Source organism: Onychomys torridus, chromosome 22 (assembly GCF_903995425.1).
Source record: "Onychomys torridus chromosome 22, mOncTor1.1, whole genome shotgun sequence".
NCBI lineage: Eukaryota > Metazoa > Chordata > Mammalia > Rodentia > Cricetidae > Onychomys > Onychomys torridus.
The window spans coordinates 19,215,822-19,241,605 of record NC_050464.1 but is presented as its reverse complement, the minus strand read 5'-3'; the positions used below and the strand labels follow the sequence as shown (position 1 = coordinate 19,241,605).

Sequence of the window (25,784 nt, the reverse complement as noted above, 5' to 3'; positions counted from 1 at the left end):
CTCTGAACAGCACTGTGTCTCTGTGTCTACAGGTTGTCTGTGGTCAGGACCACAGCCTGTTCCTCACAGACAGAGGGGAAGTCTATTCTTGTGGATGGGGTGCTGATGGACAGACAGGTAGGTGCTTGGAACCCCCTTGGGGAGGTGAAAGATCTTGGCCTGTGGCCTTCTGCCGCAATTGTGGGCTGTAGGGTTCATGGTCTAGATCAGGGTCTTCTGGGGACTGCAGCCGCCTTTTGCATCCCTTCCTGTTCCTTTTGCTGCTGGTTTCCATAGCAACAAACCAAGAAGGTGTCCGAGGTTCCTGAGCTCTGTTGTCAGTAGCGGAGGGAGGGAGTCCTGGGCCTCACCCCTCCTCCCAGCGATAGGAGCCTGGAGGAGCAGGCTCGTCTGTGGCCTCTGCTCACTCCTGCTAGTTCTCGATCCCTCAGGGGCTCAGTGACTTGATGACTGTGAACTCGTGTTTTATTGAGTGGACTTTGTGGGAACCTCCAAGACCCGCATTAGAGATCACTCCTCTGGAAGGCGTTTCATTGGCCCTGGCCTGGTGCCAGGGCTTCTGCTCCCCTGAGATCCTGGTTTACTCAGGAGGAGTCTGTGGGTCAGTGCTGAGCTTTGGCTGGCGGCCCAACAGGGTCTCATGCTGTCTGGGTGGTCTCTACCTTCTGGTCTCAGTGGCCTCTTCCCACAGGTGCATGCCACTGTGCCCTGCTGCTGCTGTATCTCCCAGCAAGGCCAGAGTGTGTAAGAAACTGCTTGTTATAGTGCTGGGATGGAGCGCACTGGTAGCCCCATCCCCAGCACTACAACCCCCAAACAGCCAATAGAAGAAAGATAGTAATTGCTTATAATTTATGCAAACTCCAAGTTTCTCATATAGTGCTTTTTCATCTTCCAAGGTTTTCTGACTTAACTTTTGGGGGTTTCGAGGGTCTGCTCTCTCTTCTTCCTTTCTATTTAGTCCTGGCTATCCTAAAACTTGCTCTGTAGATCAGGTTGACTTTGAATTCAGATGCCACCTGCCTCTGCCTCTGCCTCCCACGTGCTGGGAATAAAGCTGTGCACTGCCACATCTGTTGAGGGTCTCTCTCTTTCTTTCTTTCTTTTTTTTTTATTAAAGATTTATTTATTATGTATACAGTGTTCTGCCTACATGCATGCCTGCAAGCCAGAAGAGGGCGCCAGATCTCATTACAGGTGCTTGTGAGTCACCATGTGGTTGCTGGGAATTGAACTCAGGACCTCTGGGAGAGCAGTCAGTGCTCTTAACCTCTGAGCCATCTCTCTAGCCTGAGGGTCTGTTTCTTTTCTTTTCTTTTTTTTTTTGTTTTTTTCGAGACAGGGTTTCTCTGTGTAGTTTTGGTGTCTGTTCTGGATCTCGCTCTGTAGACCAGGCTGGCCTCAAACTCACAGAGATCCACCTGGCTCTGCCTCCTGAGTGTGCCACCACTGCCTGGCTTAAGGGTCTGTTTCTAAGGCTGTCTTGGAACTACAGTATAGACCAGGCTAGCTTAGAACTCACAATGTACCCAGGCTGTCCTGGAACTCATGATCTTCCTGTTCTCCATCTTTCAACTTGATTTAGACCTGAAAGTTCCTAGGGTGTTTAAAATATACCAGGTGCGGCTTTGTGGTTTGTCCTCTTGGGTGCAAAGTGCTACCCACGTGCCTGTCCTTCCCTAAGTCTCCTATGTCTGTGAGCTAATGCATGTTTCCTACTGTGCCAGGCCTGGGTCACTACAACATCACCAGCACACCCACCAAGCTGGGCGGAGACCTCGCTGGGGTGACGGTTGTCCAGGTTGCCACCTACGGTGATTGCTGCTTGGCCGTGTCCTCCGATGGTGGTATCTTTGGCTGGGGAAATTCTGAGTACCTGCAGCTGGCCTCAGTCACAGACTCCACTCAGGTATGTAGCCAGTGGGGGTGGAGGCTTCACTGTAGAGCTGTGCTTCAGGTGGAGCCTGGTATCACCCTGCCTCTGCTCTGCTGTCTCCTTAGAGCCCCCAAAGAAGAGCAGATGTGAAGCCACTGTGACTAGCTGGCCCTGGTTTAAGACAGTGTTGTTTTGTTTTTGTGTGCTTTTCATTTGTGTGTGTGTGTGTGGTGTGTGTGCATGTTTTGCATGTGTGCACATGTGCACATGGAGGCCTGTGGTTGATTATTCTTCCATCATATTGATTGAGGCAGGGACTCTTAATCAAACCCAGAGCTTGTCAATAAAGGTGTCGTGCCGGCCAGCTCGCTCTGGGTATCCCCTATGCTGGCCTTCAGAGGCTGGAGTCACAGGCAGCCTTCTGGGGATCCGTCTCCCAGTCCTCATGCTGCAGGTAAGCACTTTCATCACGGAGCCCTCTCCAGCCAGGATGTGTGTGCTTTGAGACTGTTTTGCTACACAGATCTGGCTGGCCTCAATTTGTAGCATGTCTCTTGCCTCTGCCTCCTGAGTGGTGCCATTTCAGGCAAGAGCCACCACATCCCGATAAGACAGTGCATTAAGTTTGTCACTCCTTTTTCTTTTCTTTCTTTCTTTTTTTGGGGGGGATGGGGGTGATTGGAGACAGGGTTTCTCTATATAGTCTTGGCTGTCCTGGATCTCCCTCTGTAGCCCAGGCTGGCCTCGAACTCACAGAGATCCACCTGCCTCTGCCTCCCGAGTGCTGGGATTAAAGGGGCCACCACCGCCCGGCCCCTCACCTGTTTCTAACAGGGATGTGAGGCAATGTGTGCATGTGCCCACCATGTCCTAGAGTGCCTCTGCCTTAGTGTAGCATGTGTGTGGTCCGGCTTGGTGACAAGCTGGGAGTTAGCCTGGGCTGCATAGTGAGACAACAGAATGAGCTGGGTGTGGAGATGCACCCCTGTAATCCCAGCGCTCAAGAGTTGGAGTCAGGAGGAGTTCAAGGGCATCTCAGCTGCCCTTGAGGCCAGCCTGGACTACATGAGACCTTGCCTCAACAAGTTAAAAGAAAATACAGCTTCCAGAGCAGGCAGACCCTAAACATAAAGGCTTTAACTGAGGCTGGCCTCTGGTTCATGGTCAGTTCTGGGATGGCAAGTGTGTGCTGCTGTGCCTGACTGGCTTTAGCATTTTATTAAGGACTTTTTGGAACATAAACAAAAAGTAGAGATTGTTTGCTAACTAACCTCTTTCTTTTTTTGTTGTGTTTTATATATGAATGTATGTGTATGTGTAGGTGGAGGACAACTTCAGTTGTTGTACCCCAGAAGCCGTCCACCTTTTTTTTTTTCTCTCGAGACAGGGTTTCTCTGTGTAGTTTTGGTGCCTGTCCAGAGATCCACCTGGCTCTGCCTCCCGAGTACTGGGATTAAAGGCGTGCGCCACCACCGCCTGGCCACCTTATTGTTTTGAGACAGGGTCCCTCCCTGAGACCTGGGGCTCATTTATTAGGCTAGGTTGGCTGGATTCTGGGACTGACATGTGTCTACCTCCCCTGTGCTTGGATTATAAGAGCATACCCTCACACCCAGCTCTTTGTGTGTGTGGGCTCTGGGGATGGGTTAGAACTCAGGTCCTTATACTTGCAGAGTAAACACTTTCCCAATTGAGCTTGCCCCAGTCCATAACTAATACCTTTCTGTTCATCACTGATGTTACTTGCTTATGGCCAGTTCTTGGTATTTAATTTTTTTTTTTTTTTGAGTAGCCCTGGCCGGTCTGGAATTTTCACTCTATACCAGGCTAGCTGAACTCAGAGATCCGCCTGCCTCTGCCTCCCAATTGCTGAGATTTAAGGTGTGTATCACCACGCTCAGCTTACTAATGTCCAGTTCTTAATAATGAAAGTATAATTTATAAATTGTTATTCACGAATATGAAGTGTATACAATTTAGTAATTTTTTCCTCACTATACTATTTTTTTGATTCAGTTTAGTGGGTTTTGGTTCATTTACAGAGGTTGCAGACTGGTGACATGGCTCAGCAGGTAGAGGGACTTGCCATCAAGGCTTACAGCCTGAGTTTGATCTCGGTGACAACAGAGATCTGACTCTCGTGAGTTGTCCTCTGACCTCCATCGTGCTTTGTGTCATGTGTGCATGTGTAGACACATGTATATACACATACAATAATGAATAGATACGTAAAGTAAATTAAGAAAAATTGAACAGCTTGCAGTGGTGGTACACTCCTTTAGTTCCAGCACTCGGGAGGAGAGGCAGGTGGATCCCTGTGAGTTTGAGGCCAGCCTGAGCTACAGAGCGAGTTCCAGGACAGCCAGAGCTACACAGAGAAACTGTGTATTAAAAAACATACAAACATGAGCTGGAGAGATGGCTCAGCAGCTAAGAGCACTGGCTGCTCTTCTAGAGGACCTGGGTTCAATTCCCAGCACTCACACAACTATCTATAATTTAATTTCTAGGGGGTCCAACACCCTTACACAGACGTATGTGAAAGCAAAACACCAATGAATGTAAAATTAAAAACAAAAAGAAAAAGAAAACAACAAAACAAAAACATTTATGGCAGGTTGGTGGTGGTACACACCTTTAATCCCAGCACTTGGGAGGCAGAGGCAGGCGGATCTCTGTGAGCTCCAGGACAGTCTGGTCTACGGAGCAAGATCCAGGACAGGCACCAAAATTACTCAGAGAAACCCTGTCTTGACAAAACCAAGAAAGAAAAAACCATAGAAACACTAAAAATGTGAAAAAAAGCTAATACTCCTCTCCCAAAGGTTTTACTGCTGAAAAACTCCCAGGGCATCTTTATCATCCCCCAGAGCTCACACTGCCAGTGGCTGACATTGTCACATCTTATTCTGTTTCTCTGCCCTGGTACCCACAACCTCGAGTGCACTAGGTGGGTGCTGTACCACTGCAGTGCATTCCCAACACTTCATGTTTCCATGTAATGGCGGGGGCAGCAGGTTTCTTGTCCCTGAGCCTGATAAAGTTGCAGTCATTCTGGGGTTTCCCTGGAAAGGAGCTATCTCCAGCCTTCCTCTGCTGGTGGTTGTCAGGATGCAGGCTCGATGCTGGACGGAGGCCCTGGTGCCTCGCTGGGGCTTGGCCTTTTGCTAGCTGCTGGCCAGAGCTTTCTGGAGTCCTCGCCATGTGGGTCTCTCCACTCTGGAGGAGAGGGGTTGCTGACAGTGTGGCAGCTGGCTCCAGTAGAGCAGCAGATAAGCAGGCCATTGAGGCCAAATTTCGTGTTGGATCACTCGGAGAGATAGTCCCTCATTTCTGGAATTCTGTTCAGTAGAAGCAAGTCAACTGTGTTAGCCCACACCCAAGATCACCTGTGGGAGCCACTGTGGAAGTGGCCAATACAATTTTGATATTTTACTTTTGTTTTGAGACAGGCTCTCTCTCTTTGTTGCCCTGGGTGTCCTGGAACTGGCTATGTAAACCAGGCTGGCCTTGAGCTAATAGAATCTGCCCACTTCTGCCCTCTGAGTGCTGGGATCAAAGGTGTGTGCCATCACACCCAGCTTATTTTAACTTCTTTACACTTGTTTGTTTAGACTCTGTGTGTCTGTGTGTGCCATGGTGTGTGTGTGGTCAGAGGACAGTAGGTAGGAGTAAGTATCATGTTGGTTCCTGGGATTGAACTCAGGTAGTCAAGCTTGGCAGTGAATGGGTTTATCTGCTGAGCTATCTCAGCAACTCTTATTTATTTATTTGTTTGTTTGTTTTTGAGGCAGGGTCTCACACTGTAGCTTAGGCTGGGTAAGAACTCAGGGCCGTCATCCTGACTCAGCTGCAGAGTAGTGCAGGTATCAGCCACCACACCCAGGAGCATGGGGTCAGGGGGTCAGGCTGTAATGTCAAAGGCAAGCCCCTACTGCCCTCCTAACAGCCAGGTTCCACCTCCTAAAAGTTCCCAGCCCTCAAAGCAGCACCATCATTTACCAATGTAGTTGGAGGCGTGACCTGGGAGAATGGAGTCTAAAATGAGGCGGACTATAAGTAAGGTCTTACACATGGGACTGGAGAGATGGCTCAGTGGTTAAGAGCAGTAGCTGCTCTTCCAGAGGGCCCAGGTTCAACTCCAGCACCCACATGGCAGCTTACAACTGTCTGTATTCTGTCCAGCTGGGCATTTGAGACTAATAATGTCTCCACTGCGACCACTGTTAACATGCTCATAACCCACAAAGACCCTCAGACATAAACATGCACACACAATTAGAAATAAAACCTTAGCCGGGCGATGGTGGCACATGCCTGTAATCCCAGCACTCGGGAGGCAGAGGCAAGTGGATCTCTGTGAGTTCGAGGCCAGCCTGGGCTACAAAGCAAGTTCTAGGATAGCCTCCAAAGCTACAGAGAAACCCTGTCTCGGGGGAAAAAAAAAAAAGGTGGGGATGCAGAGATGGTTCAGCAGTTAGGAGATCTTGCTGCTCTTCCAGAGGAGCTGAGTTCAGTTCCCAGCACCCACACTGGGCAATCACAACCACCCAGCTTCAGAAGATCTGATACGGTCTCCTGGCCTCTGCAGGGACCACACATATATCATATACACTCAAATATACACAAATGAAAATTAAAAATAGGGCTGGAGAGATGGCTTAGTGGTTAACAGCACCGGCTGCTCTTCCAGAGGACCTAGGTTCAAATCCCAGCACCCACATGGCAGCTTAAAACTGTCTGTAACTCCAGTTCCAGGAGATCCCACACCCTCATACAGACATATATTCAGGCAAATACCAATGCACATAAAATATAAATTAATAAATAAAAAAATTAAAAATAAATCTTGGGGAAAAAAAATCAAGAGCTGAGGTAGAGTTCAGTGGTAGAGTAGGTAACAGCTTTCAAAATAGCGGGGAGCACAAGGGTTAGCAAGCCTGCCCAACACTACCCTCCAGAGTCCCCCAGAGTCTGCTGGGGGACACCATGTCACATCAGGCAGGAGATGCCCAATAGCAAAGCTGGTTTCCAAGATGCCCTCGCCTCCTCCTCAGCCCTCAGCAGGACCACTCACCTCCTTCTCTGTCTGTCAGGATAAGGGAGTGTGCTCGACCGCAGGACACCTGCAACACCTTCGTCTCCTGAGGTCTGTCCAGGGGCAGCGGGACAGGCGAGGGCTCCAAAATGTACTCATAGCCCCTGGCTAAACAGAAGTACCAGTCACAATGCGGCCACCGACTCAGTCACATCAGCTCTTACAGAACCCTGGCTGTCCAACCCCACTGCTTTACACAGGAAGGAACCCAGACAGCCATGGCTCAGAAGCATGCACATTACGGACAAGGCTAGCCTAAGAAGCCCGACTCCTAGCCTGCCCTCCCATACTACTGCCTCCACACCACAGGCAGGTCCCAAACACTGTACCTGTCTCCTGAAACACATCTCCAGGACTGGGGCATTAGCTCAGAGTGTTTTCCTAGCATACACAAAGCCCTAGGCTCCATCCCCAGCACCATATAAATCCCAGAGGCAAGGAAATCCAAAGTCAAGGTCACCCTTAGCTAAGCAGTGAGTTCAAAACCAGCCTGGGCTACATGAAACCCCATCTTAAAGAAAAGACATCTTGAACGTGGGTCCTAATAGTCCCAGAACTCAGGAGGCTGAGACAGGAGAGCCACAGATTGAGACCTAGTTTCAATAAAACCTGAATAAACAAGTCAATCTCATGGGCCGAGAAATCATCTAGCTGCACAGGCCCTGAGTTTGATCATCAGCAACACACACACACACACACACACACACAGAGAGAGAGAGAGAGAGAGAGAGAGAGAGAGAGAGAGAAAGAGAGAGACCGACCAATTAAACTAAAACTGTGAGAGGGAAAGAAGCAGTCTAAAAGGACTAAGGAATGAATAGAAAATAATTTTTTTCCAATAGAGTGCCACAGCTAGGCACTGTGACACACACCTGTAATCCCAGCACTCAGGATACAAAGGCCAACCAGAAAAAACAGCACGGCTGGTAAAGGCGCTTGCCACTGTGCCTGGCAACCCGAGTTCAGTCCTCAGGACTCACATGGGAGAGAGAGAATCAACCCGCTTGAGTTGTCCTCTGACCTCAGCACACACAGCATGACACATGCGCCCCCTTCACACACGCCCAAACTACACGGACAAAAGAGAGATGGAGAAAGGAGGCAGAGGCCAGAGGGTCACGAGTGCGAGGCCACCTCCATCTATCTACACGGCAAATCCTCTTGCCTCTACTTCCCAGGCCCTGGGACTGCAGATGCACACCCACAGTTAAGCTGCATGGGGATGGAACCCAGTGCATGCTGGGTAAGGACCTTAACACCAGAGCCACGGCCACAGCCCTCTACTCCTGTTCTTACAACACTGCCAGATCACTATACTGAGTGGGTGCACACGCCTTTAATCTCAGCTCTCTGGAAACAGAGGCCAAGTAGCTCTCTCTAAGTTCAAAGCCAGCCTGGTCTACAGAGCAAGTTCCAGGCCAGTGGGCTACATAGTAAGACCCTGCTCAAAAACAATAATTTAAAAAAAAAAAAAAAAAAAAAACCACTTTATTTCTAACTTTTTGCTATTGTTTTAAGACAGGGTCTCACTCTGTAGCCTTGGCTAGCCTAGAACTATGTAGACCAGGCTGGCCTCAAACTCAGAGACCTGCCTGCCTCTGCCTCCCAAGTGCTGGGATTTAAGATGTGCACCACTACCACCCCACCTGTTCTAATATTTTTTAAAGATTTATTTTTAATTATGAGTATGTGCACACGAGTGTGGTGTCTGAGGAGACCAGAGGAGGGTGTTGGACCCTCTGGAGCTGGAGTTACAAGCAGTTCTGAGCCATCTGACAGGGGCTAGAAACCAGACCTAGGTTCTCTAGAACAGTATATACTCGGTAACTGCCAAGCCATCTCTGCAGGCCTCTTTCTAACATTATAATCAAAGTTTCAAGTGCTGGGAGTAAAGCCTCCTTCTTAAGGATTTCATTCAACTTTTTAACTTTTTCAAAATCTCATTTAGTGCGTGGTTACAGATACCCATGTGCCCCAGGATGCATGTGGCAGTCAGGGGTCAACATGAGGAATCGGTTTTCTCCTTCTGTCCCCTGGGTCCTAAGGGATCAAACTCAGGTTTTCCGGCTTGGCAGCAAGCACCTTGACCCACTGAGCCATCTCCACAGCCCACACTGGAGCCACTGCAGAATGCTAAGGGACGACATGTCAGCAAACAGCAAGTGCTTGTCTCTTTTTTTTGCCTAAACATTCTGTGTTGTTAGCAAAGAGACTGAAAAATAATTTGATCCAGGGGTTGCAAACATCCCTAAGACTCCATCTCGTTTGGGTTTGGGTTTCTGTCTTGTTTTGTTTTGAGACAGGTCTCAAGTAACCCAGCCTGACCTCAAACTCACTCGAAGGCTAAGGATGACTTTGAACTCCTGACCCTCCTGCCTCCACCTCCAGAGGGCCGGATTTCAGGTGTGCACCACCACACTTGGCTTCAGCCCTTGAGTTTTTGATACAGGGTATCACTGTGTAGCCCAGGCTGGCCTCAAACTCAAGCTCTTCCTCCCTCGGCCTCTCCCTTGCTGGGATTAGAGGCATACATCAACACGCCCTCTTTATCTGCTGTTGTAGTTTATGGCAAGGACACCTGCTTACTTTTATCCTTCCGGCTCCTGTGGAATCCAAGCTGAGAGTCTTTGTTGAGTCCCATACCCCAAACTTTCGTAATATCCTTGGTTTTAGAGGACAGCAGGGTGAATCCATAGCCACAGGCAGCAGAGGAGATCTGAAAAAGAGTTCCCACAATGCACCACGGACTGATTTGTGATGGCAGTTCTTCCAGCAAGAAGTGACAATCTATTTACACACACTCGTGTACTCCCCCACTGCTAAAGAGAGATGATGGCAGGATTGGAGATTTAGCTCAGTGGTAGAGCGCTTGCCTAGCAAGCGCAAGGCCCTGGGTTCGATCCTCAGCTCTGGCATCACCTCTGGCATGCACTGGGCACTCTCACCTCACCCACCATGACACAGTCCAGCATGGCAGCTGACAGAAGGTCTTGCTGGGAATCCTGGCCCACCCCTTACCAGCTGTGTATCCTGAAATGGATTATTTATCCTCTCTAGATAGTTCTAAAACAGGGAAACAAGACCCAGCCAGGTGACTCGGGAGGTAAAGGTACTTGCCACTTAAACTTGATAATCCGAGGTCAATCCCCAGAACCATATGGTGGAAGGAGAGAACTGACTTCTGCGAGCTGCCCTCTGACCTCTACATGTATGCTATGGCACACAAGCATGTGCAAACACATGTATACACACACACACACACACACACACACACACACAAAAAAAAAAAAATCAATGAATGTTCAAAATTTTTAAAGGAAATGAGGGGCTGGAGAGATGGCTCAGTAGGTAAGAGTGCTTGTTCTGTAAGCATGTGGACCTGAGTTCAGATCCCCGGCACTCATGTCAAAGTCTGGCATGGCTGCATGTGGTATCTGTAACCTCGGTTATGGGGCAGAGACAGGAGAATCCCAGGAGTTCACTGGCCAGCCCAGTCAGCCCTGCAAGACCAAGGGCTCCAGGCTCAGTGAGAGACCCTGTCTCGAGAGAAGAATGCCGAGGGCCGCAGAGGAAGACAGTCTAGCCTCTGCAAGGGCATGCATGGGCATGCATGGGCATGCATGGGCACATGCATCTACAAGCACACACACAAAATGATATGACAAACACTCCTCTCACTGGGTTGTTGCCAAGAAGAAATGAGTTGACACCTCCAAAGCCTTTACAGTAAACAGCACCTGACTTAGTGTGCAGAGTGTCTCACTCCAGAGGGCTGCCCGTGCTACAATGCTACCTCAACCTGTGGCAACAACACAGAGGCGTTGCCGTGGCTACTGTGAACTTGACACATTAACAGCACCCACACCTTCATTCAGTCTTTCACCTAAACCATCACCGGTCCTCACTTTCACTGACTGGGGGGACTCAACTTGGGATGGAAACTTCACTTCTGGTGGGAACGCTAATCCTAGTTGGGGCCAGAAGAACCCCCAAGCCCGGGGTTCATTCTAAAATCAATTGTCTCCACATTACCCAGAGCAATTACACTCCCAGCTAGCAGGGGTTGATGTCCCCACGTCCTATCATACATTATGAACTCCTCAGTCTAATGTCACCCCACTATCTCTCAGCTGTTATCAGAGACCCCCTCAAAGACTCCCTCAGAACCCCTTTGAACCTCACTGAATCCTAAACAAAAATGCCAGAGTACCACTCTTCATAATCCTCCTGCCTCAGCCTAACTGCTATCTTTACAGGCGTGTGCCACAACTGGCCAGGAACATTTTTTTTTTTAATTCTAGCTAACTATTTCTTTTTAACTATTATTTTTATTTGTGTGTCTGTGTCTATATGTGCATTCGGGTACCCTCAGAGTCCAGAGGAGGTGCTGGGTTTCCTGGAGCTGGAGCTACAGGTGACTGTGAGCCACCCCACTGGGGTTCTGGGGCGTGAACTCAGGTGCTCTCCAGCAGAACACACTGTTAACTGCTGCACCACCTCCACAGCTTCGTAGCTCAATATGTTATTAAAATTTGTTGCCGGGTGGTGGCGGCGCATGCCTTTGATCCCAGCATTCGAAAGGCAGAGGCAGGTGGATCTCTAATGAATTCAAGGCCAGCCTGGGCTACAGAGCGAGTTCCAGGACATTCGGGACTACACAAAGTGACACGCCCCTCTTTTCACCTTGTGACAGTTTCCCTTCCAAGATTCATACAAGACGTGTCCACCACCACCCTTCTGCTCAAAACCCTTCGGTTTTTGGTCTCCCTGAGCCACCGTACTTCTGCCGTGGCTTGAGATGCACAGACATGATCTACATGGGAGGCTGAAGCTAAGTGGACCACAGGGGAGGGAAAAGATTTGGGTTCAATCCCCAGCACATGGCTGCTCACAACTGTCTGTAGCTCCAGTTCCATGGGATCCGATGCCCTCTTCTGACCTCTGCGGCACCAGGCATGCAAGCAATACACAAACACACACACACACACACACACACACACACACACACACACACACACACGCAAAACATCATACACATACACACAGAGAGAAGAAAAAAAAAAACAACTATGCCCAGAGCCAGGCAGTTGTGGTGCACACTTTTAATCCCAGCACTGGGGAGGAACTCTCTGAGAGGCAGACAGCCAGGGCTGTTACACAGAGAAACCCTGTCACCAAAAAAATTAATTAATTAATGAATGAAATGAAAAAAAAAATAAAAAAATTATGCCTAGCACACAAAGATTATTCTCACGCTTAGTGAGTCCTACTTATTTAACAACACTCAAAAATATTTGATGGGCACATGATATCACTTAGTCTATTCATGTGTGAAAGGCTTTGGACGGTATCTAACAGCGTCAGCTAAAGTGAGAACCTGACAGGATGGGCGTACCGGGGGACTTCAGCCACAGTCTAGGAAGAGGTTCATAAATGTCTTCCCAACAAGCAAGAATTGGACTATCCAAGACTGGGTCTGGTGGCACACACCTGCGATCCCAGCGTGAAGGATATGAAGCAGGGGGATCACAACTTTCACGTCAGTCTGGACTACACTCTGAGATTGAGGCCAACTCAATCTCTGTCCTGAAATAAAAATTTAAAATGTTATATATAATATATATATAATGTGTTGGGGATTTAGCTCAGTGGTAGCTTGCCAGGCAAGTGCAAGGCCCTGGGTTCGATCCTCAGCTCAAAAAAAAAAAAAAATGTTAGCTTTTACTAATTCAATTTAACAGTGTTCTAAAAGCTCCCCCCATTAAATCAAGCAAGGAAAAGAACATAAGCATCCAGGCTGGAGAGATGATGGCTCAGAGGTTAAGAGCACTCACTGGCTGCTCATCCAGAGAACCTGAGTTCAATTCCCAGCACCCACATGGCAGCTCACCCATCTGTAATTGCAGTCACAGAGGATCTGACATGCATTTCTGGTCTCCAAGGGCACTGCATGAATGTGGTACACAGACACATAGGCAGGCAGAACACCCTTCCACATAAAAATAAAATGTTAAAAAAATATTGAGAAAGAGAAAAAAATAAAATAAGCATCCAATTAGAAACAAGGACATTAAACTGCCTCTATTCACAGGCTACCTGCACGTAAAAAACACTAGGAGCCGGGCAGTGGTGGCGCATTCCTTTAATCCCAGCACCCAGAAGGCAGAGCTGGGTGGATCTCTGTGAGTTTGAGGTCAACCTGGTCTACAGAGTGAGTTCCAGGACACCTAGAGCTACATAATAGAGAGACCCTGTCTTGAAAAACCAAAAACAAACAAAAACAGGCTGGGGGTGGGAGGATGGCTCGGTGGTTAAGAGCATCTCTAGTCCTTTCAGAGGACCCAGGTTTGATTCCCAGCACCTACCATGGAGGCTCATAACTGCAGCAGGCTTTCTTTTGGGCCACCAACCAGTTCCCAAATCATGACACAGAGACTTATGAGTTATGAATGCTCAGCCTTATCTTACGCTTGTCCCACTAACTCTTATAACTGAAATTAACCTGTTTCTCTTCATCTATGTTTTGCCTCAGGGCTTTTTACCTTTCTTTCCTTTTGGTTGTCCTACTCTGTGTCTGGCTGGCTGACTGCTGCCTGACCCCAGGCATCTCTCTTTATTTCTCTCTCATTCTCTCTCTTCTCTCCTCCTACCTAGTCTCTCTGTGCGGCAGCCCCACCTATCCCCTACTGCCTAGCTATTGGCTATTCAGCTTTTTATTAAACCAATCAGGTGCCTCAGGCAGACCAAGCAACAGATCTTTATATCTTGCTAAACAAATGCAGCATAAACAAATGTAATACGTCTTTACATAGTTAAAGCAATATTCCACAACACACAACCATCTGTAATCCAGTTCTACAGGCTCTAACGCCCTCTTCTGGCCTCCCTGGGTACCAGGCACACAAGTAATACAGACATGCATGTAGGTAACACCATTCACATTAAAAGAAAAGAAAGAAAAAAACTAAAATCTAAAGAACCATTTAACAAGTTCAGCAAAGTCACCAGGTAGAAGACTGATATTTAAAAAAACAAAAACAAAAAAAACCTGTAGGGGGCTGGGGATTTAGCTCGGTGGTAGAGAGCAAGGCCCTGGGTTCGATCCCAGCTCAAAAAAAAAAAAAAAATCACCTGTAGGGCTGGAGGTATAGCTCAGTGGTAGAAGGCTTGCCTAATATGACACAATCCTGAGTTTGATTTCCACCACTCAAACTATAACAAAACTATACTTTTTTTTTTTTTTTAAGTTTTTGAGACAGGGTTTCTCTGTGTAGTTTTTTGGTGCCTGTCCCAGATCCTTGCTCTGTAGACCAGACTGGCCTTGAACTCACAGAGATCCACCTAGCCCTGCCTCAGAGTGTGCCACCACCGCCCCACAAAACTATACTACTATAAAGTATCGATAAATACTCTCAAAAGAAAGTTGCTGTTGTTTTTCAACTAAAGATGCTAGCACAACCAAGTAGCTACAAGCAAAAACATATAGACCCTCATCTCACACTGTATACAAAAAAAAAAAAAACCCTCAAGGGAGGGGATGTAGCTCAGTTGATACAGTGTTTGCAGGGCATGCAGAAAGCCCTGGGTTCCATCCCCAGCACCACGTCAGCCAGAAACATTAGCACACAGCTGTAACCTCAGGATCTTGAAGGTAGAGACAGGGTCTCACTATGGAGCCCAAGCCCGTCTGCAACTTCTGACAATCCTCTTGTCTCAACTGTCCAAATCCAAGTCCTGGAATTACAGGTGCTGGCCACGACAGCAGACCTGAGCCCTTTTTACACGTAAGCCCCTTCAGAGGCACCATGTGCAGCCTCCCATCTTCTCTAACTCCTCAGACTGACATTCCCCATTTTCATGGATCACTTACTCCAGCCAACACATCTCTGACTTTGAATCTTCCTTCCTCCCCTAACTGAACTCATGGGGTCTCTCTAGCTTCTTTACAAATACCATCATTTTCGCGCTGAGATCTTGGACCTTACTGAACCTTTCTGGAACTCCCTTTCATCCCGTTACTGGGAGGCGAGACTCCTAGGGTGCTGAGCAAATGATTCAAGATGGGCAGACCATCTGGTGTGGTTGCCAACCTACGCGATCAAGCAAGAAAAATTTTAAAAAATGAAGACATGAAGACACCAAACTTCCTCTAGCCACAAGCAAGCCGCACATAGGAAATGCGAAGACACGGAAATCTATAGAAGTAAAGCTCAGCAGTCAAAGGCAGGGGACTGAGATAAACAATCTTCTTGGCAGCCACCCCCTCACGCCTTCCTCAACAAAGCCCAGGAACTAGGAGGTCATGCTCCCGGAAGTCCGGCCGCGGAGGAAAGAAAGTGCCCTAAGGGAGCCTGCAAGGATGCCAGCACCCGCACCTTATGGTCCAGCTCCAGGCGGTAGGGTACCGGCTGGATTCTGCGTCGGGGCCGCAGCCCAGCGCGGGGTTCGGGCCCCGAGGCCGGCACCACGAAGCTGGGCACGCCGAGAGCCCCCGAGAAGCTGAAGCCCCATACGAAGACGCGATCGGAGCGGGCTGCGCGCTCGCCCACGTACTGGAACACGGGAGCGCCCACTTCGGCCTCGGCCGCCTCTCGCCGGCTGCGTGAGCGCCCGGCCGGTCTCCAGTGCTCGCGGGCCGGTGCGGGCCACCTCAGCCGCCGCCCCAGAAGAGTCCCGGCCGCCGCCAGCATTCTCCGCTGCACGCTTTCACCGCTTATGGGCGCTGCCATCTTGCGTCACCCTTGACCCCCTTGGCTTGGCGGAAGTAGATGCGGCCATGCTTACTACTGGCTGAAGGCGAAGTGCTTAGGGACATGCAGCCATGTTTACTATTGGCAGATGGTAAAGACTCTGAGGAGGTCCAACCCGGACTACTCCTAGATGAAAGCACAGAGTGTGAGGAGTCTATGGCCTTACCATCGTTATCCATGATCAGGGGACTTAAATGACTGTCCCAGTGTGAAGTGTTGCCCTATGCTTCTTCCTGACACTTTTCAAATTCTGTGTGTGTGTGTGTGTGTGTGTGTGTGTGTGTGTGTGTGTGTTTGGTGCGGAGTTATTTAAGTGGTGTTAGGAATTGAATCCAGGACCTCACACATACTCAGTGTTTGGTTTTTTGTTTTGTTTTTTGTTTTTCGAGACAGGGTTTCTCTGTGTAGCTTTGCGCCTTTTCTGGATCTCACTCTGTAGCCCAGGCTGGCCTCGAACTCACAAAGATCCGCCTGCCTCTGCCTCCCGAGTGCTGGGATCAAAGGCGTGCGCCACCACTGCTCAGCTACACGTATTCAGTGTATAGGCTAACACCGAACCACTCTCCCAGCCCCAGGAATTGTTTTTATAAATACTGAAAGGAGGTAGAGGAAGTGTTCTAAATGCTTCTCTCATGGGAGCAAAAATAGGGAACAGTAGCTGGGTACAGAGGCTCATCATAACTGTCACCCCAATTCTAAGGTTGAGGCAGAAATGTTGCTACAAATTGGACGCCAGCCTGGAACAGAGAGGGAAGCTATTAGTATGGTTTTTGTTGGCTTGCTTGAGACAGGGTCTCCTTATTTAGCCATAATTAGCCTGGAACTTGCAATGTAGACCAGGTTAGCCTCAAATTCAGTGATCCAACTGCCTCTGCCTCCTGAGGGGTGAAATTAAAAGTGTGTGCACCACACCCAGCACTGGTTAGATGATGTATTTTATTTGGGCGACTTTATTTCATGTACATGGTTGTTTTGCCTGCGTGTATGTCTGTGCACCGTGTGTATGGTATCTGTGGAGGCCCTGGAAGAGGGTATTGGATCCTCTGGAACTGGAGTTACAGTTGATAGTCCCCAAGTGGATGTTAGAAATAGAACCCTGGTCCCCTAGAAGAACAAACAGTGTTCTTAACTGATGAGCCCTCTCTCAACTCTCTGATTTTTTTTTTTTTTTTTTGAGACAGGGTCTCACTCTGTAGCCCAGGCTAGCCTTTAACTCACTGCAATTCTCCTACCTCAGCCTCCCAAGTGTTGGGATTACAGACCCATGCTGCCACGCCAGATTCAGCCCTGGTTGAAGTGTACCTGACTTCTTTATGCCTTCCTTAGCTCATTTGGATCTCAGCTTCAGAGTGAAAAGCTAAGTAGGAAAATATGAAATAAGATTGTTTTCATAAGCCGGGCAGTGGTGGCGCACGCCTCGATCCCAGCACTCGGGAGGCGGAGCCAGGCACATCTCTCTGAGTTCGAGGCCAGCCTGATCTACAGAGTGAGAGCCAGGGTAGGCACCAAAATGACACAGAGAAACCCTGTCTCAAAATAAACAAACAAACAAAGATTGTTTTCATAAAAACAATGGGTTACAGCACAGGCCTTTAATCCCAGCACTCAGGAGGCAGAGGCAGGCAGATCTCTGTGAGTTCAAGGCCAGCCTGGTCTACAGAGTGAGTTCCAGGACAGGCACCAAAACTACACAGAGAAACCCTGTCTCGAAAAACAAACAAAAAGAATCAACAGCTCTTACCCATGTGTGGTGGTGCCTCTCAGGAGGATCAGGATTTCTGACACAGCCTAGACTATCTGGAACGCTATCTCACAAAAGAAACATTCAATGGCCCTAGATGGCTCCTCAACTTTCTAAACCATTTAACATTTAGGAGACAGCCAAAGACAGCTGGGCATGGTGATACACACCTTTAATCCCACCACTCCAGGGGCAGAGGCAGGTGGATCTCTGTGAGTTTGGGGCCACCCTGGTTGGTTTACATAGCAAGTTCCAGGGCTGCAAGGTTGATATAGTGAGACCCTACCTCCAAGAAAAAAGTAGCCCAAAGAAAGAAGTCTTTGGTGTAAAACTGGGAACATGAAGCTGCACATGGTGGTGCACACCTTTGATCCCAGCATTCAAGAGGTACAAACAGGTGGATATAGGTTTGTCTGGTTTATACAGTGGTTTTCAGACCTTCCAGGGCTATATAGTAAGATTTTATTTCAAAGGGGGAAAAAATAGGTGGTGCGCACACGCCTTTAATCCCAGCACTCAGAAGGAAGAGCCAGGCGGATTTCTGTGAGTTTGAGGCCAGCCTGGGCTACAGAGTGAGATCCAGGTCAGGAACCAAAACTACACAGAGAAACCCTGTCTCGGTAAAATGGGGTGGGGGGGGGGGGAAGTGGGCTAGAGAGATGTCTTGGCTGTTAAGAGGAGTTGCTGCTCTTGAGAGGACCCAAGTTTGGTTCCCAAGGACTTAAATCAGATGGCTTACAAGCACCAATAACTCCAGCTCCAGGGAATGTGATACCCTCTTCTGGTCTCCATGAGCCCTTGAACACACATGCCTTTCACTCATTCACTCATACTGACATGCACACCACACCACACACACACACACACACACACACACACGCACGCACGCACGCACGCACGCACGCACGCACACACGTGCGCGCGCTCGCGCGCGTAAATAAAAATAGTGCTTAAGGGGGCTGGAGAGATGGCTCAGAGGTTAAGAGCACTGGCTGTGTTCTTCCAGAGGTCCTGAGTTCAGTTCCTAGCAACCACATGGTGGTTCACAACCATCTGTAATGAGATCTGCTGCCCTCCTCTGGCACAAAGGCATACATGCAGACAGAACACTGTATATGTAATAAATAAATTAATTTTAAAAAATAATGCTTAAAAAATCGTTTAAAAATAGGCCAAGGGTAGTGGCACACACCTTTGATCCCAGCACTCAGGAGGCAGAGACAGGTAGATCTCTGTGAGTTCAAGGCCAGCCTGGTCTACAGAGTGAGATCCAGGACAGCTAGGACTACACGGAGAAACCCTGTCTCAAAAAAACAACAAAACACAACAAATTGAAAACAAAAGGACGGTTACAATATTAATTATAGCCACTAGGTGGCAGTGCTTGCCCACCAATTTTGTTCCCATTTGTGAAGCCGACCACGACCAGGCAGATTCAGAGTGAGATTTTATACTTACAGGAAATGTAACTAACTCAGTGTTTGAGTGCTTGCCTAACATGTGCAGAGCCCTGAGTTCTCACCATGGCCACACAAAGGTAAACATTTGTGTTATTTTTTGAAACAGAGTCTCATGTAGCTGAGGCTGGCCTTGAATTTGCTATGTTGCTTGAATTTCTGATCCTCCTGCCTCCACCTCCAGGGTACCAGGAGTACAGGCAAGCACTCCCAAGCCCAGCCTCAATTTACAAAATAATAAAATACATTTCATCTATACATGTGTGTATGAGGGGTGTATGCATGCCACAGCACAGGTATGGAAGTTAGAGAACATCAACAAAACAAATCATGTAAATGGTATTTAACAACCCTAAAACTAAGTAAGATGAGTCAAGAACTGAGGGCAAACAACAGATTGGAGACAGAAAGTAGGAATGTAGTGGTATTGTGTTCCCCAAAATATTGTGCACGATAATAAACTTATCTGGGGTCAGAGACAGAAGAAGCCACAATATTAAACTTAGAGGTAAGGCAATGGTAGCACACGCCTTTAATCCTAGCATTCCAGAGACAGAAATCCCTCTGGATCTCTGTGAGTTCAAGGCCACATTGGAAATAGCCAGGCATGGGGACACACGCCTTTAATCCCAGAAAGTGAGCCTTTAATCCCAGGGAGTGATTGCAGGAAGTAGAAAGGTATATAAGGCGTGAAGACCAGAAACTAGAAGCATTTGGCTGGTTATGCTTTAGGCTTTGAGCAGCACAGTTCGGCTGAGATTCATTTGGATGAGGACTCAGAGGCTTCCAGTCTGAGGAAACAGAATCAGCTGAGGAACTGACAAGGTGAGGTGGCTGTGGCTTGTTCTGCTTCTCTGATCTTCTAGCATTCACCCCAATAACTGGCCTCAGGTTTTATTAATAAGCCTTTTAAGATTCCTGCTACATAGGAATGTTGCAGTACCGTGAGATGGGGAAAGAGGATTTGTGTAGAGCAAGAACAGCCACCAAGCACTGTGTCCTGGAAGGCCACATGTTATAAGGGCTTGATTTTGACAAGTCCCAAGAGCAAGTGATTTGCAAGCTGAGCAAAGACCACAGGATCTAGCAACAGGTGACCCATTTGTGACCTGGGAGGAAAGAATTCATTGTAGTGAAGGGCCAAAGCACCCCCATTTCAAGCAAGTCCCTCACCCCAGCTTGATACAGGCCTGAGTTTCTAAATTCTCAGAGCTGCTGACTTAGGTCCCAGGACAAAGTCAGGATGTTTGAAGAGCCATCTGGTAGCAACTGATTAACCATAGAATGCCCCAGTGCCAGAGATGGTCAAAGTACAAAGTCAGGATGTTTGAAGGACTATCTGGTAACAATTGATTAACCACAGAATGCCCCAATGCAGGAGGTAGTCTATAAAGTTTGAGAAACAACTGGTTAAAACTACAAAGATAACACAGAAATTCTGCAAAGCCCCTAAAACTTGGAGCCAATCAGAATTGTACCCATAGTAGCACCCCTACATGATGTAACCTTATGGCTTTTGCCTTTAAAAACTGAGCTTACAGAGGGGCGGGCACCTCCTCTAGCCTCCGCTGTGTCAGGGTGCTGGATCGAGGTCCCTGCCGCGGTTTGAACTGCTTCGATAAACCTTGCTTTTACATTTCGGTGAGTTCGTGTCTCTGGGGGTCTTGCGCCCAGGGCACAACAGTAGCTGGCTCAAGAACATGGGCAAATACTAACTATGGAGATTGTACATACAACTTTTCCAGGTATCATTGAGGTGCTATTTCTTATTTTATTTTTGAAACAGGGTCTCATTATGTAGGGGTGGCTGGTCTGAAACTCTTAAGTTGTCCTCAAACTCAAAGAGATTTGTCTTGCGAATGCTGGTATTAAAGGTATGTACCACTACACCTAGCAATAAATCTTTATATATATTTTTAAACTTTACTTTTTAAGTGCATGTGGGTGCCTGCAGAGGCCAGAGGCTTCTGCTCCTTGGGAATTACAGTCACTTGTGACCTGCCTAACACGGATGTTGGGAATCCAACTCTGGTCTTCTGAAAGCACCCCACCAGTTCTTAACAGCTGAGCCATCTCTCCAGCCCCTTTTCAAATAAATTTTAAAGCAAAGAAACCGAAACCTTCATAAAATGGGGCCAGAGAGATGGCTCAGTGGTTAAAAACACTTGCTGCTTTTGCAGGGGACCCAAGATCAATTTCCAGCATTGACAGGGCCATCAAGACAACTTCACAACCATCTTTAACTCCGGGTCCAGGGGACCCCCGTGACTTCCCCTGGCCTTCCCGTGATGCACACCCACATACTGGCAAAATACTTGGATGCAGACGGTGCATTAGCTCGGGAATAGCTCCCTAGGCATGAACATACAACAGGCATGAGGCACACAATTAATTTTTTTTTTTTTAAGGAAATGCAACGTTCTAGCCTCCACAAGCACGAGAGCGCACTCAAAGCCCAAACTGAAAATATGTGTGTATCAAGAAAGGCCATGCACATCTGGGGGCGGCGCGGGGACACGTGCGCGCCACGCACTCCAGCGGGCGGCCTCGCGGAAGCCGCGCTGCAGCGCACCGGAAGTGCCCGTCCCCGCTAGGGGTGCTTCGGCCACTCGCGGGAAGCCGACCTTCCGGAAAGCAAACATTAAGGGCAGGAAAAAAAAGGGGGGGGGGGGGGGAGAGTAAAAAAAAAAAACAAAAAACAAACAAACAACTAATTAAAAAGAAGCGGGGCGGGTGGAGAGGCGCCCACCCCCACCCCTCGCTCCGCGCGCTCCCGTCGCCTGTCCAGGGCCGCCGCGCACGCGCAGCCCAGGCTTCAGACCCCCGGCGCGGCCCGCACGGCAGGGCCCTCAGGTGCGTATGCCGCCGCCGCTCCCCTCGCAACTTCCGCTTCCGGAAGCTCCCCCCCCACCTTCCCCACCCCCCGGGGGGAAGAGACGTCTCTCGGGGCGCGTGGCGGAACACTCAGGCGCCCGGAGACCGGCTCCGAACCCCATTTCCCGCACCGCGAGCAGGCCCGGGCCAGTGGGGGTGGGGCGGGGAAGACGCGCCGCCGCGCGACCGGCGCACGCAGGGCGCCCACGAGCACCTCTGTTTTGATTGGCCGTGACGGGAGCGCGGAGGCGGGAAAGAACGAGGCGCACGGAGGTCACGCGGTACCTGACGTGCCGGCGCTGTGTGTGGAAGCCCTTGATTGGCTGAGGGAAGAGGCGGGGCCATCGCGGTTGCCTAGTAACGGTGCTCTGGCTCCGCCCTTGATGTCAGGCTTTGATTGCTGGCCCCAGAGTTCGGGGGGCGTGTCTGGGCTCTTGGCACCCCAGGACCTGTGCTCTAGGAAAGTGGAGGAAAGGACCCAGGCTCCAGAACGTGGCTTCTGACCGGTCTGGTTGAGAGTACAACATGGCCTATGACCATCACACCTAGTACAACAACCAAAAAAATTTTTTTTAGTGAAATTTCCTTTAATAATGTATTTAACCTATTGTACCCAAAACATTATTCTAGCATGTACTCGACATAAAGAACCAGAAATGAGCCAGCGGTAGTGGTGCATGGCTTCAGGTGGACTGAGTTCAAGGACAGCCTGGTCTATATTGCAAGTTCCAGGTCGGCTGGGGCCACACGGTGAGACATTGTCTCTAAATTATAATCGCTTTATGGAGATACAGGAAGATTCACCCTTTAAAATATAAATAACGCAAGTCAGAAAAAGAACAGCCTCCCAAAGTAAAATAAAAAAATAAAATGATAAACAATTCCAGCATAGCATGGTATTAGTGTCTGTCAGCCCAGCAGTGGAGATGCCGAGGCAGGAGGATTTCAGAGAGTTACAGGATAAAAGTACATAGCCTACTACTCCCCATGTTTTGTTTGGTTTGGTTTGGTTTGGTTTTAGTACTTGTCCTGGATCTTGCTCTGTAGACCAGGCTGGCCTCGAACTCACAAGAGATCCGCCTGGCTCTGCCTCTGGAGTGCCAGGATTAAAGGCGTGCGCCACCACCGCCCCATCCCAGCTACTCCTTTAAAAAAAAAAAAAAATAAGTGGAAGAGAGGAGGCTGAAGAGATGGCTCAGGAGTTAAGAACTAGTACCGCTGTTGCTGAGGACCAAGGTTCAATTCCCAGCACCGATTTGGCAACTCAAAACCACTACCACTTGTAACTCCAGTTCCAGGGTACCGAATACCCTTTCCGACCTCCTCCATTGCCGGGCATGCATGTGGTACACATACATGGAGGCAAAACTCTCCTTCCTACCTACCTACCTACACACACACACACACACACACACACACACACACACATTTTTAATGGAGGAGCTCTTCCAAGCACCCCCTCCACAGATGTCCTGGCTGCCCTTATGGGCAGCTCAGCTCTTCAGCAAATGCTGCCATTAAGGGCCATTTCTTCTGAAATCATTGTAAGGCAAGAATTTTTGAAAGATGGTTTCCCGAGAGCCTTTTTAATAAACGTGAAATTTGGAGAATGCATTGAGGACTCAGAGACCCAGTGGCTCTTGATTAAACAATACAGCCCCGAAAGACATCTTGTGGATCCATTTGAGTTGGCTTCATTATTGAGAGAAAAACATAAGAGGCAGTGTGGCTGTCCAAATGTTTTAGTAGAGGTGCTTGTAACTATTTGTCCAAAGAAGCTGAAGTCTTCATTTTTGCCCCCAAGATGCACAGTGTTTTGGTTGCTTGCAAGGTTCTTTGTCTGTGCCCTATCACCTGCCACACAGGCAAGATGGAGACAATCCAGATGCGCTGTGACCAAGAGTTCCCAATTTTGAAATGTTGGTCTCTTTGTCCTTTGAAGTGTAAGGCTGTCTGCTAGTGGGACCACATGAAGCAAAAGCCAGTACTTAAGAATTTGAGGGGCTGGAGAGATGGCTCATAGCTTAAGAGCACTGGCTGCTCTTCCAGAGGTCCTGAGTTCAATTCCCAGCAACCACATGGTGGCTCACAACCATCTATAATGAGATTTGGTGCCCTCTTCTGGCATGCAGGCATACATGCAGGCAGAACACTGCATAGTGATACTTTATTTGTACTGAAATGTGATTTTATTTGTATATTAATAAAGTTGCCTTGGGGTCAGAGCAACCCTTAGCAGAAGCTGGGCGGTGGTGGTGGTACACACCTTTAATCCCAGCACTTGGGAGGCAGAGCTAGGTAGGATCTCTGTGTGTTCAAGGATACAGCCAGCATGGCGACACATGCCTTTAATCTCAATACCAACCATAGAAGACCTGGAGGTCTGTACAGACAGGCAGTGACAAGGAGGTCATGTGGCTGACTTTCCAACCAATGAGAAGGCAGAACAGAAAGTCAATATAAAAGACAGGACACTGGAAGTTGCTTTCTGGCTGAGAGGAAAGACCGAGCAGCAGTGAAGAGTAAGGTTTTCAGCTCTCAGCTATTGCTCTGACCTCTTGGCTTTTAACTCTGCAATTGGCTCTTTGTTTCTTATTTAACAAGACGGTCACATCTACAACACTGTATACATAATTAATTAATTAATAATTTTTTTTAAAAAAAGAAATTGAGCTGGGTGGTAGTGACACACGCCTTCAATCCCAGCACTCGGGAGGCAGAGGCAGGCAATCTCTGTGAGTTCGAGGCCAGCCTGGACTACCAAGTGAGTTCCAGGAAAGGCACAAAGCCACACAGAGAAACCCTGTCTTGAAAAACCAAAAAAGAAAGAAAGAAAGGAAGGAAGGAAGGAAGGAAGGAAGGAAGGAAGAAATTGACCCCACAAGTTCTAGTGGGCTGACTATGCGAGCATCTTTAGTATGTTCTGGAACGATGCTTATCAGAGTCTTGTGTTTTCCTTTGATCCTTGTAGCTGTTTTCAAACGTGGTCATTTCTCACTCTAAGCTTTATACAGTTAACATTTTCTACGAACTTAATAAATAAGACCTATTTATAAAAATGATTGGAGGTGCCGGAGAGATGGCTCAGCAGTTAAGAGTGCTTATTGCCCTGCAGAGGACCAAAGTATAATTCCGAGAGAACCCATAGCAGGGAACTCACAACCCTCAGTAACTCCACCTCCAAGGATCTAAAGCTCTCTGGCCTACACAGGCACCTGATCTCCCCCCTCCCAAATACGCACATATGACTAAACAATCTTTTAAAGGTAGGAGAATAAATAAAGCATGTTTTGTCTGCTGTGGATGGCACCACTGGGTTTATTTTTGTGCATGGGAATGGGTATTTATTTTTGGATTCTTGTGGGTGTTTACTAAAGAATAGAATTTCTGGGTCAAGCTTTGCGAGTGTTTTGTTTTATTTGTGTTCCTTTATACTTGGGACTGAGCCCAGAACCACTGAGCTATAGCCCCAGACTTAAATTTTGTTTCTTAGGTTTATTTATTTATTTGGGTTTTTTTTTGCTTTGTTTTGTTTTGTTTTTTTGAGAAAGGGTTTCTCTGTGTAACAGCCCTGGCTGTCCTAGAACTCTCCTTGTAGATCAAGATGACCTCAGACTCAACAGAAATTCCCCTGCCTCTGCCTCCCAAGTGCTGGGATTAAAGGCGTGCACCACCAATGCAAGCTATGATTTTTGTGTATGTGTGTGTGTAGCTGAGGATCGAACCCAGGGCCTTGCTCTTGCTAGGCAAGCACTCTGCCACTGAGCTAAATCCCAACCGGATTTTTTTTTTACTTCATGAGTTCTCTGCCTGTGTGTATGTCTTCCTGCACATGCATGTAGTGCCAGAGAGGGCCAGGAAAGGGCAGCAAATTTCCTGGTGCTGGATCCAGATGGTTGTGAGCTGCCTTGCAGGTACTGGGAACTCAAAACTAGGCGAACTGAAACTTGTAAAAGGAACAAGTGCTTATAACCACTGAACTACAGCT

The 25,784-nt window shown here is 48.3% G+C and overlaps 2 protein-coding genes across 8 annotated transcripts in view; one reads left to right on the top strand and one right to left on the bottom strand.

The window, feature by feature from the left end:
* The window catches only part of Rcc1l (RCC1 like), a 29,577-nt gene extending 13,834 nt beyond the window's left edge, over positions 1–15,743 (bottom strand). Inside the window, exons 1-3 of the mRNA XM_036171634.1 lie at positions 15,350–15,743; positions 9,561–9,690; positions 6,942–7,082 (exon numbers count right to left, since the gene is read on the bottom strand). Of these exons, the coding sequence (XP_036027527.1) occupies positions 6,942–7,082; positions 9,561–9,690; positions 15,350–15,703 (625 nt within the window). The 5' untranslated portion in view covers positions 15,704–15,743. The remainder of the gene's footprint in view (positions 1–6,941; positions 7,083–9,560; positions 9,691–15,349) is intronic.
* A 5,766-nt stretch (positions 15,744–21,509) lies between these two features.
* LOC118572581 (general transcription factor II-I repeat domain-containing protein 2) overlaps positions 21,510–25,784 on the top strand; it is a 39,370-nt gene continuing 35,095 nt past the window's right edge. For 6 of the 7 annotated variants that reach the window (XM_036172304.1, XM_036172305.1, XM_036172300.1 and 3 more), the window contains exons 1-2: positions 21,510–21,775; positions 22,427–22,546. In XM_036172304.1, the coding sequence (XP_036028197.1) occupies positions 22,474–22,546 (73 nt within the window). In that variant the 5' untranslated portion in view covers positions 21,510–21,775; positions 22,427–22,473. The remainder of the gene's footprint in view (positions 21,776–22,426; positions 22,547–25,784) is intronic. The other variant, XM_036172303.1, reaches the window with a different exon arrangement.